General features: G+C 42.6%; 1 protein-coding gene across 6 annotated transcripts in view; it reads right to left on the reverse strand.

The window, feature by feature from the left end:
* Positions 1 to 12,053, reverse strand: part of gria3b (glutamate receptor, ionotropic, AMPA 3b) — an 85,208-nt gene that overhangs the window by 16,790 nt on the left and 56,365 nt on the right. For all 6 annotated transcript variants that reach the window (XR_002746073.3, XR_008603798.1, XM_023268779.3 and 3 more), the window contains exons 5-12: positions 11,062 to 11,115; positions 9,903 to 10,064; positions 9,087 to 9,254; positions 8,602 to 8,706; positions 6,504 to 6,608; positions 4,334 to 4,540; positions 1,251 to 1,624; positions 510 to 708 (exon numbers count right to left, since the gene is read on the reverse strand). Coding sequence is in view for 4 of the 6 variants with exons in the window: in XM_023268779.3 (XP_023124547.1) it covers positions 510 to 708; positions 1,251 to 1,624; positions 4,334 to 4,540; positions 6,504 to 6,608; positions 8,602 to 8,706; positions 9,087 to 9,254; positions 9,903 to 10,064; positions 11,062 to 11,115 (1,374 nt within the window). In the remaining 2 variants the exon portion in view is untranslated. The remainder of the gene's footprint in view (positions 1 to 509; positions 709 to 1,250; positions 1,625 to 4,333; positions 4,541 to 6,503; positions 6,609 to 8,601; positions 8,707 to 9,086; positions 9,255 to 9,902; positions 10,065 to 11,061; positions 11,116 to 12,053) is intronic.

Below are 12,053 nucleotides of genomic sequence, written 5' to 3' on the forward strand. Positions count from 1 at the left end.
ATGTCTTTCAGACTGCTCTGTTTGACCTACAGGGCTCTTCTTCATCAGGTCCAATTTGCCAGCCACGGCCAGCTAGCTAATTATGCTTCATGAACTGACCCTTCTGAGTTTCAGTCTGATGTGGGTGCTTTGATTAGCCTCCTGTTTTTATCACCTCTGAGTCTTCCATGTTGTTATCACGCTTTCTGCTGACAGCCCCGGTGCCTCAAGGTTGCTCACTGCAGTACTGCTGCATAAATTTCACGTTCATGTCATCAGAGTTCAAGAACTGCTTCTCTGTCAACATGCCTCATTTAGAGCAATCTTGTGCAGGTCAAGAGTGCCGTGCTAAAGGTACAAAATGGAAAAGCTGCAAGGAGGAGTTGATCAAGGACATTACACTGAGTAGCTTTTATGATTCAATACACCTGAATGTGAAAAATTTAGCCCTTGTTATGTGTGATTTGAGCTGAACGAAAAGAAGGCAGCTACTGATTAGGCGGCTGAAACAGTTTTCTGACGCTACTCACCCTAAAGAACTCTTTTGTGGAGCCTGAGTCCAGCGTGCCGTATGCTATCTCTGTCTGCTTGGCCAGATCTTCGGCACTTTCTATAGGAGAGACCATTCTTTCCACAGTCAGGAAGGCAGCCAGGTTGGCTGTGTAGGAGGAGATGATGATGAGGGTGAAGAACCACCACACACCACCGACGATTCGGCCTGACAAAGACCTGAGAGAGGGGAGGAGGTTGATGACAGGGAAACACAGAATGTAATTACACAGTGACATGTGGTGGCGATCAACCCGCTAAGATCTACCAGTTTTGTTTAATGTATGTAATTGCATCAGTCATCAGAATTTCCTTGTAAATTGCGTTGTGTAAATACTGTGTCAGCACTAAAACTGCACATTTCCAAGGAAAGCGGCACACGTTTAAAATGTACTCTAGCGCAAGTCTTTAATTGACTGTGAAACAATCAGGGTCAAAGTTGATTTCTCAGTCGGAAGAAAGCATTCATGAAGTCAATTTGGTGGTGATAATTTAAGCGTGTCAGTTACACATATAATAGCTGCAGTAAATTTAAATTGATCTTCGCTTGGAATAATGAGCACCTAAAGGACAAGGACATGAAGCAAAGGTGTTTGAGTGACTCTGTGTGCTTAGTAAAAAACACATCTCATCCCTTGCACTTAAAATTTCATGTTGTTGTGTATTTTTTTTGTCTGTTCTACTCTGCTGTCCACTCCTGGTGTCTGCTGGAGCTGACCCACCTGGGGGAGATGTCACAGCCCTGCTGCATGAAGGCGCCCAGAGAGAACCAGAGGGAATTGAAGATGCCAAAGTCATTGGGAGGATCAGGGGGAGTCTGGGGGTCTTTGGTCTCATCCTGTTCCTCGAGGTTCCACTCATAAGGACTGAACCGACTGACCAGGAACAGGACCACGCTCACCCCAATATAGGCAAACACTATACACATCCAGATTTCATAGGCCAGTGGGTCCAGGAAGGAGAAAACACCAGGCTTGGACTTTTGTGGCTTCTTTATCATAATGGAGATGCCCAAGCTCATAAACGGCTTGGAAAAGTCTATCACCTCCTCTCGAACCAGAGTAATGGTGAGAGGTGCAACGGCTATATCTGCTCTCTGGAAACAGGGACATGCACAGCAAGCATTAGTCATGACCTGCATAAAGAAACAGGTCATTTCAAGTATATGTGTGAATGACTGGAGCTGTTTTCATCACACAGTCATACAAAACATTTTCAGAAATAAGCCACCAACTGCCACATTTGAAGGCATGCTGAAAAAAAGCACACACACACACAGACACACACACACACAGGAAAAGCAGAGTTTCACCTGCACGACTTGAGATATTAGATAATAAAAATCAGATTAGAACAGCAAAAGTTTGAATCATACACCAAAAAGTTGTCACATTTGGCTGAACAAAGGAGAAAAAAGCTCACAAGGGTAGCCCACCTACAATTTCTTTTGGATCTGTAAACGTTCCGAGAAAGTTCTAGTAATGTTTTTTTTAAGCAGGAATCTTCCTTTTAGTTCACAGAATGTTCTTCTAAAGACACCCTAAAAGGTTCTTCAAACATCTTCCAAATATTGCACTGAGAATGTCATTCCTTTGGTATCATGTAACATTGTAGGAATGTTTTAGAGAACGTTGTCAACAGCAACATCATCAGAATATTGCAGGTAAAATTTGTCAACATTTTAAATTACAGAAACATTTTATTAAGACACATTCTGAGGCCTCGATGACATCTTGAAAAAATTTTTTGAATGTTAGTTTGAAAACATTCTTCTTTTGTTACCTTGTAACATAATCTGACAACGTCCCCCAAACATTTTCTGAATGTTTAAATGATCCTGTCTTAGTTAACTTTTGACCTCACAGGAACATAATTTGAAATGTTAAATATCCTCAAAACCTTTTTTGAACAATAGATTCAAATGTTTTCTTTCAAACATTATTAGAACTCGTAGATAATGTTAGCCAATATTGTTGGAATGTTCTCTGCTTGCTGGGAGTACAACACATTGAGAGAGGCAGCTTGGAAACGATCCACTGAGACAGAAGGGTATTTGAGTCATGTTTAACCAAATGAGGCACGGAGGGAAAAAAGTTTTCAGTTTTTTAAAGCACGAAATTTCATAAAAAGTTACACAGTAAAATGCTGAAATGAACTGTTTGCATTACAATATAAGTGTTAAATGTGTGTTTAATTAAAAGTGTTTAGCTTTAATTTTCAGAATGTAAAGAGGTTGCCGTAGTCATGCACACTTCCTCACATGCCGTTCAGTTTGCTGGGTTTCCCAAACGCAGCGTATTCTGGTCTGGCACTAGCTCTTTTTTTCCCAAGCTGTTTCTCTTTATCTCCCTCCTTTGCTCTGCTGCTTCAATCACATTATGTTATCAAAACATATCCATGGAGGTGGTGCTGCCTTTTTAGAAATCACAATGGGTTTCTCTGTAAAAGCAGAAGAAAATAATTAATCATGTTAGACAGTGTTACTGCAGCTTGTGTGTGCGTGTGATTAATTAAATAACTGCTCTCTTCAAAGGAGCCACGACGTAAAAGACAATTCTTTCTATTGTGTCGTGTTGTCTTTATATGTCCAACTTCGAAAACATTGGATTGAAGCAGCGCGAGGCAGAAAAAGGTTTTTCTTACAAGATCAGACGAGGAGCACAAATAGAGCCAATAAACATGACTGTTTTCTTTACCCTGTCAACACAACACAGTGACGGGCTATAACCATTTAATCCTTGTGCAGGCGTAAGCAGCACTCAATCAATGGTGAGAGAAACAAAGCAATAAAGAGCAGCCTCAGGCCTAACCTTTAAAAGACAGCTAAAATCAAATTATTTTACTGGTCAAAAGGTCAAAATGTACGAAACTATTAGTCCCGGCCCACCTGCTGTAAAATTACAGGCCTGGAAAGACTTGACATTGATGTGATTGTGATATTTTTTTCCCCTTCCATCTGCAGGGAGTGGACTTTTCCTATTTGAAAGATAATTTGGTGGCGATAGCACATCAAACCAGGCAATCTCTTAGGTTGATAGTTAGGAAATTGAACAGATGAGGAAGCCTAACCCTCATGCATTTTGTATTTGGCCCCTGTTCAACTATTGTGGCCTCGGAGAAAAGGCGAGCGGGTCGAGGAGTGAGGAGGGAGGAGGGGGACAATTTTGGAATGCTCGAGGTGTTGCGAGAGCCGGAGCACTCTGTCAGATGTAAAACACGGCATGACCCTGCGCTAATGTGAGAGGTTCAATCTTTATGGAGCGCCACACACATGGATCTTGTTGTTTCGAACCACAAACCACCATTTAGCTGTTGATTCTGAAGCAGATTTTCTCAGCTGTGAATTTACAATGTGGCATATTCATCATACACATGAAACATTGAACATAATTACACAATCACTTCAAAGGCATACAATCTTTCATTCATCAAAGTGATTACAGGGTGTTTGCCATATGGACTCAGTGTTTTCATGTACCTACCTCAGATTTCGACTGCAAGAGAGAGAGAGAGAGCTTTCTAGGCTAAGCAAAAAGGATTAATTGCAATGAACAGCACTGAGAAATGATTTCATTTTCTCCATCTCAAGATGATCACCAACTCCCCCAATGCTTGAGGCTGCGTTTGACAAATTCACTCACAGCTGAGCTTCCTGAGACAGCATCAGACTTTGAACTGGGCAAGAGCTGATGAGTTCACAATGGGTTGGTGATAACCTTAAGACAGAAAAATGAGATCTCCTCTCATGTTGAAGTTCCTTGCAAACTGTCATGTAATCAGTGAAATCGAGACTCCCAGTACTCACCCCATAGACCAGTTCACCCACCATCCCGTTCCACGTCTTGGTCTCAGGGTCTCGGGCTCCGTACTTTCCATCCATTACTATAGACAGTTTGTACTTAATTCCAACATGTTTGGCAATCTCAGATGCTAAATCGACGCAGTAGCCTTCATATCTGTCATTCCCCTCCAGATGCATATAATTTTTCTTGTACATCACATAAGGAGCTTCCTGTTGATTCAAACACACGCTGGTTTATTCACTCCCATGCCCTTGCACAGATTTAGTTATACAGAAATATGCATACATGCACTCACATGTGTCCGTGCACACACTCACACACCCACGCCCGCACACACCGTGTCATAATAATAAGAATATTATAAGCTGCTATGAACACATCCATGCAGTCGTGCATACACAAATGATGCCCTGCGAATGCACAAATATGTACTGATAACAGCAGTGTGATCATGTGGTCGCACTGCTTTCATCAAGCTGTGGCAGCCAGCAGACACCAAGCCCAGTAGAGCCAACCCATTTAGAGCCCAAGGCTGCAACTCTAGCGTTAACAAAGAGGGGTAGTGGGGAGGGTAGAGCAGAGGGTTTTTTTTTTTTAAATTTAGTAGGAGAGAATAAAACATAGAAAGTTTTTCATTTCTGTTGGAGAACACAGAAGGCCGGAATGTGTTTTAATAGGGCTCAGAATCATTGGTAGACAGGGTGTGGGTCAGCTCAGAGGTGGGTGGGGATGGGAATGGGGATGGGTTTCATAAGTAAATGCCAGTGACAGGAGAGGGATCAGAGAGTGCCCATACTATCTCAACATATTCAAGCACATTGCACCAATGCGCAGTTAAAGGCTTTTTCATTCCAAAAAAAAATAAATAAATAAATAATTAAAATTAACAATTTAAAAAGTTAAGAAAAACACATAAATAAAATAAAATAAAATAAAACAGAATGAGTTGTAATTTGCTATCTGGAAAAATGCAAAAAAAAAAACAAAACAAAACCAAAACTCCATGAAATAAAATAATTACATCAGGAGAGCAGGAGCGTGCTAGTGTTCCTCTCCTTTTCAAAACGCTGGTGCAGCTCATCTTTTCTCTTACTGAGCACATCATCATTATCAAACAATAGGACTGCTCAGGAGAGGAGGCATTGTCATTACAGCCACACACAATTAGAGTGCAAGTAGGAGAGCAATGGTTTGTTTGTTCTGTGCTGAACGTATCCCCTCACCTCAGATCCAGTGTGTATTTCCCTCTAGTTAACACGTGTTTACCTCCTGACTGTATTTCTCATCAAGAGATGTTAAATGTTTCCTCTTGCTATTGAGTGTTGCTGGTTTACAGCTGGGAATACAAATGAAAATCTCGCCGTGAATAAGCTCCAAAGATGCTTATCGCTCTCCAAACATTTTTCTTTATCATTTTGAAATGTTTGTTTACAGAGAATGAAGTACTGCATCAGGTAATTATACTGCCATTATACAGTCAGTAAAAGCATTTGCAATGGAAGCCGTCCAATAAGCCTGAAACATTTAGTTGAGTAAATACAATTAAAAGAAAAATAAATCTAAATATGTAGTTTGTTTGTCATGCTTTGGTCTGGGAAGATGCCTAAGAAAAGATCCTCTTCTAAAGCTGGGACAACAAGTTATGTATACTTCAACACAGAACACATGGAGGAGCAATACAAAATAGATTGGAGAGGCGATAACAAGGAAAAATGTCGCACCTTCGTATCCCACTCCAATGCTGTTTATTTTGCTTTGCCCGGCTTTAGAAACCATTGCAGTATCATTCTTAGTCATTCTGCGGCCAGTCTATCCCAAGTGTCATTGAACATTTACTTGATGAGGACAGACAGGTCTACTTACGTATGCATTTGTATGCTTTTTGTAATTGATGGAGTCAACCATTATCATTTATACCATTATTGTGATGTCACTGCTACGACAGGCCACTGAAGTATGGAAAATCAAAATGCTTTGACACCCACACGGATACAGTTGAAACACTCCCCCGCTTCGGACCGACTGTTTCAACGTGTAGTGAGTGGATGGAAAGCAACACAAAAAAGATGTGGTTCTACCCGCCCAGGACAGAATGTATCACTCATTGGAATCAACACCATGACCTTGAGTGGCAGAATACGTGACACATTTAAAACTGCATGGAAAGTGTACCATAATAGTAGTGACCACAATCGTTCGGTTTTCCACTGAGGAGTCGTTGGAGACCTGCGGGTCCATAATATTTACAAATCGCGAGTACTCGTTCCAGTACCCAATCTGCAAAGAGAAAACAGCGGTTAGTGATGCATCCCACACCCGCTGACAACTTATAAATAAGCATATAGAAAGGACACATGGAAGTATTACTGGGAGCTGCAGCGATGCAGTGCTCATTAAAACAATACTGCATTTCCCAGAGGTCTGCTGCCTCTGCTGTGAAGTTCAAGAGTACTGAAACACAGCAGGCAAACAGAACTCTCCCAATAAACTAAACACAGAGTAGACAGTTTATATTTCTACATTCAACATGCAGCTAAGCATCGTGATTGCAAATATACACTCAGCTTTTATGATCTGCTCCAGTTCAAATAGCTAAATGTGCAGGAACTGAAATGCTGCTGTGCAATATACGAGCATATGGCAGACAACTTCAATCCTTCCCACCTTCAGGTTCCCAGGTTTTATAGTAAATAATTGATACTGGGGCCTGTGAACTGCATACACATTTAATAATTTAGCATAATATTCCAGTGGCTCCTCACTTTCGTCAACCACACACTCCTGCCATTGCAGTTGCTCTGTATTCTGCTGTACAGATGCTCAAGTCAAACCAATGTCAAGTGTTTGTTTGCCCGTCTAAAATAATGGCTGCTCTGGCTCACGATGAAACGTGTTGCATATGTCGTTGCCAATAGTCTAACTGTTGCTGGCGAGGATTTTCCCCTTCACATCTGGTCCACATTTTTAAAAATTTTTTTTGTCACAGATCTTTCAGTGTTTGGGACAAACAGGTGTACGGCAGTGCAGCGAGTTTAAGCACCAAGTGGAGGCGCTAGAAAGCAGCAAACTTCCAAAGTTGTGGACGTATTTAGCACATTTGCCAGACTAGGGGAGAGCTTTTAAATGTTCATTCCCTGCTCTTGTCCGATATTGATATTTGAGGAGAGCAGCTCGGGGGACGAGGCTGCAGGAACCCGTGTCATGGAGTGCTGCTCCTGAGGCAACGTCCTGATCTCACCCCAAGCAGCTGGGACAGATATCAGCCCATACATCACCGGTGACAGCCACAGCTAAGAACCTTCATCCTCTAACTGTCAATGGGGTGACTGGGGCTCCAGGTCCTGACAAAGTGCTGCCCGGCTTGTCTCATCTTCCCCCGCTCCCTCACACTTTCTCTCCCTCCCGCTGACCTCCTTTCTCCCACTCACTCTCCATCGCTCTCCCTGCTCTCTCCTCCTCTGTTTGGATGTGCTGCGAGGGATATGCATTGCTAATTGAAGTGTGGGCTTTAGAGGCCTGGGAGGCAGGCGGAATAATCACGCACCATATCAGAATGAGCCCACACTTATCCAGCTAACGAGAAATTCACAGCTGTCTCTTGGAACTCAGTGAGGTTATGAAATAAAACCAGAGGTCATCATATGGTACTGGTTATAATGTGAATGTACCGCTGGGAATTACCATTTTGAAGAGGAGCCAGAGGAATTCTTGGTTCCCCTTTACAGTAATTGGTTATTTGAATGGTAATTACTGTCAGGAGAGGATCAAAAATCATATCTGCACTATCCCACGGCAACGAAATAGTCTTTTATCATTCTTCTGATTGGACAGTTCCAGCTATCAGATTGCAGGCTGTCTGTGATTTGTGGGGCTTGTAATACTTGGCATAGCTCATCAGGGCTGCTACCTAACAGAGGTACAGAGAGGCAATCAACATCGCTCTGTGCTGTCCTTTCAGCCCTGCTGGTCCCACATGACTGCAAAAGCTCTCGGTGATTTAATAAATGGAGGTTTGTCTCTAAAAGGTTTAAGGCAATAGTTCTGGGATTCCCAAACATGTGGCCAACATCCATTTCATTTTGCTTTTTAGTAGACATGATAAAGAAATCATTCAGAATTAATTGTTGGCAGAATTCCACAATTTTGACAAGCAGATTGTGATGTGTGCCAGCTGTCAGGTACGTCTTGATGAAGACCGTGAGTTTTTTGATCAGCTCTGGGTTTGACAGTTGATGGATGAAAGCTGAACGAGGTCACAGAGTTGCCTTACCTTCCTCGGCCCACCTGTTTTCATCTCATAAACATCTATGGTGTAATTGGTCCTGCGGCCGTAGTTGTCAAACTGGATGTTCCCAGTCATGCCCAGCACTTGGACCTTATGGACAGACAGACAGACAGACAGACAGAAAGTGTAATAGCCATCACTCTGCATATATAGCTGGTCTTAAGGTGCTCGTGTCCACGGAGCTACTGGAGTGCAGGCAGTCTGTTAATCAAATGACGAACTGGATACGCTTTAATAAAAGATGTAGTTTTATGGTAATGAGGGCCTGGATTTGAGTGAGCTCTGTGCAGAGATATCTGGAGGCAGAGGGAGGAGAATGGCTCTGCACTCTCTTCCCTTCTCTCTGTCACTTTCCATCTTTATCACACTCTCACTTGCTATCTCTGCTGCACTTCTTCCAGCCTTTTCTTTAGTATTTAACTCGCCACGCTCTCCCTCTCCTTCTCTTTTTTCCTCTTCTCCCCCCCTACCGTTTTGAGAGCTCTCTCGATGTCGATGCCTTGGCTCCAAGGTACGGCGGGATTGGCGAGACAGTCTCCAGCGCTGCCTCGGCGAGAGACATCCACACGTTGGCGCCGCAGGTACCTGAAGGCCTCTGCAATCACCAGGATGGCGTCGTGGGTCAGAGCTGAAGTGTACTGAACAACAAAAAACAGCAGAACACACAGTGAGGCAAACACACGTGGTGGGAAGCAAAATATCTGAGACGACTGCAGGTTTTGTGGGAAAAATGAGACAGTTTATGTGTTGTGTCTCGGTGCCTGCAGGTCATCTCAGTGTTTGTGAACTCTGGTGATGAAATTAGTTTGATTAGACAATGTTCTTGAGAAAAGTCAAGACTTTTCCAAGGGCCAAAATCTCTTTCAAAACTTTAAGCGCAGAGTTGGGGAGAAAAAAAAAGAGAATTAATGTGTGATTTTATCTCCCACGCACTTCCCCTCCAACTTGGCATGACCTTTCCACCGCTGAGGGTTGAACCACTTGTTTGTTGACCACTGCACCATGACAAAATCTAATTAAATGCCATTCAAAATCCATTTCTTTCTTGATCATTGTTTAATTAGATGTAAATTGAAGCTGCAATATAACCTTGGCTTGCACTGCCTATCGATCTATTGATTGCTCGGAGGGATGCAAAACAAAGACGGAGGAAATGAAGGGGTGGGAGGAGGAGCGGGAGAATGACAAAAGCACACAGAGGAAGAGAGGAGGAGAAGAACCGATAGAAAGCACTTCAGAAGGGATGGGCGTTGTTCCCACAGTGAAAGGCCTTGTAAGCACAGTACCTTCAGAGGAGCGTTTCGGGCTTCTGGGAATTCTCTTTCATCTAGTCGCTCCCAGCGCTGCATAAACTGCTGCACAATCGGGTTCTCAGGGTTGACTATCTGAAACCCTGAAATGTTGGCTCCCCCAGCGAAGACTTTGTCCAGGCTCACATTGGAAAATCCCTGACATGAGACAAAAGGAGGAGAATGAGGGGAGGAGGGAGGAGGAGACACATGTAACTTGGTTTTTCTTTGAGGTGTTTTAATATAACCTAGGGCAAAGCACCAGAAAAATATCAGCAGCGAGTCTGGCAGTGCGCAAGGTGCATTTTATTAAGAATCCTATGCTGTATCAGAAAAGCAGCATGTGTTTGCCATTACACTGAAGCAAATGTTTCTCTTTGTGGTGCAACCTGAATTCATTTTCAGATAAACAACCAGCCAGCAGATACTTAGAGTCTGTGTCATATCATGTAACGACAAAATGCTTTACTTGAACCAGCTGGCCTACTTTCATTCAGAAATGCCATGTTTTAAAAAAAACAACAAACGCTTTTCAATGCATTTAAAAAAAAAAAAAACTTATGCTGCTCCAGCTGCCTTTAAATTTCCTTTTTCACCCCAGAGCCATGACAGTTATTTCTTTTTATGGTCAAATTGTTGTTTTTTAAGTGCAGCATTGTGTCATGGTGTGTAAGGACATGTGTCTGACTGCTGCATAATCACATCTTCTAAAGTCGGGGAAACGGCAGCAGGAGATCAGTGAGTGAGAGCGGGGCTGGCCTTCACTTTAAAACTCTCATGCTAATATCAAGGCTAAACGAACATTTCCGTCCCCAGAGTGTGGGAAAAGATGGCTGCCCTCCAAAGAGAGTTAAAAAAGGTTAAATGCTGTTTATTTATTACGTAGGACACTCATTTATAACCAAATATGTGTATATTCATTTAAATAAATATGCAATGTAGTGTGACTGTGAGATTATGATTTATAAAGCATGCAAGCCCTATATATATAGAAAAATAAAACACATACAGGCCTGTTCTTTTCAGACTTCATACAAAAGCCTATAATCCACTTATTGTGCACGCACATTTGTGCTCAAGGATGAGACTAAGTTCCATCACATGTAGCAAAAAAAAACCTACTTAGTCCCAGGGGAGCAGCACGGTCATTACTCACCAGATTGGCCAGAATGTAGTGGTAACCACGACTGTTCTTCCCCAGGGTCACAACCTAAAGGAGAAAAACATACAGTAAACCACCCATGAGATGAGAGCTAAGAGCTGAACAGCTATACAGCGGTCTCTGTAAGTGCAGTGATGTCCTGCAAGCACACAAGACGCCCCAAAATTCAACACAAAGCAAAGTCCTCTCATGGAATAACAGGAAGGGGAGCAGTAAGAGGAAGTGTTCATTAAGCTGGAATGGATAATGAGGGAGAAACAGGAACAACGTGGAACATCCTTGAATATTCTGCTCACTTTGAAGACACTCAGGCATGTGAGTCTTCAGCAAGAGCTGGACAGAAGGTAGAAATTGGTGGAAAAAAAAGAGAACTATTTCAAAGGAATTTACAGTGAGACAGTAAGATGTAGATCTCTCTCAGCTTTTGAAAAAAACATCACACCTTTGGAGCATAACAGCATGTTTCAACCCACGCAGCTTGTCTGAAAATAGTAAGTGGTGTTCTAAGCCATTCCATCACTGTGGCACTAACCATATGCTGCCTTTTTATTGTAGATTTTCTTCTTCCTTTTGTTCTGGGTCTGCAGATAAATCTAATAGCAAAACTCTGAATTGACCTGGCTTTCTGTGCATTACATGCTGGACAGGGTTTTCGACTGGGCCTCGTGAGGTCTGTTATTTATGAGTGCGCCGTCTGTTGCCGATGGACTTCTGAGTGGCTGCCATACAGAAACCTGTCAAGCATGTCTCGGTTTTCATCTGCCTTCTACAAACACAGCAACACAAGTTTACAGCAAAATCAGCATGTTTGCACATGTTCTGGCGCTGGCTCTGTCACAAAAACAAACTGTCAGTTTATCATCTGTTTGTGTGTGTGTGTGTTAGGCCAGGGACGCTGGATATTTGTTACTGCGGATCGTTTACGACGTTCCCGCTGAGTAGGAGAGAGTGATGAAAAGCACTCTTGTATCTTCACATCTCAGGGT

This window comes from Amphiprion ocellaris, chromosome 13 (assembly GCF_022539595.1).
Source record: "Amphiprion ocellaris isolate individual 3 ecotype Okinawa chromosome 13, ASM2253959v1, whole genome shotgun sequence".
NCBI classification, from domain to species: Eukaryota; Metazoa; Chordata; class Actinopteri; family Pomacentridae; genus Amphiprion; species Amphiprion ocellaris.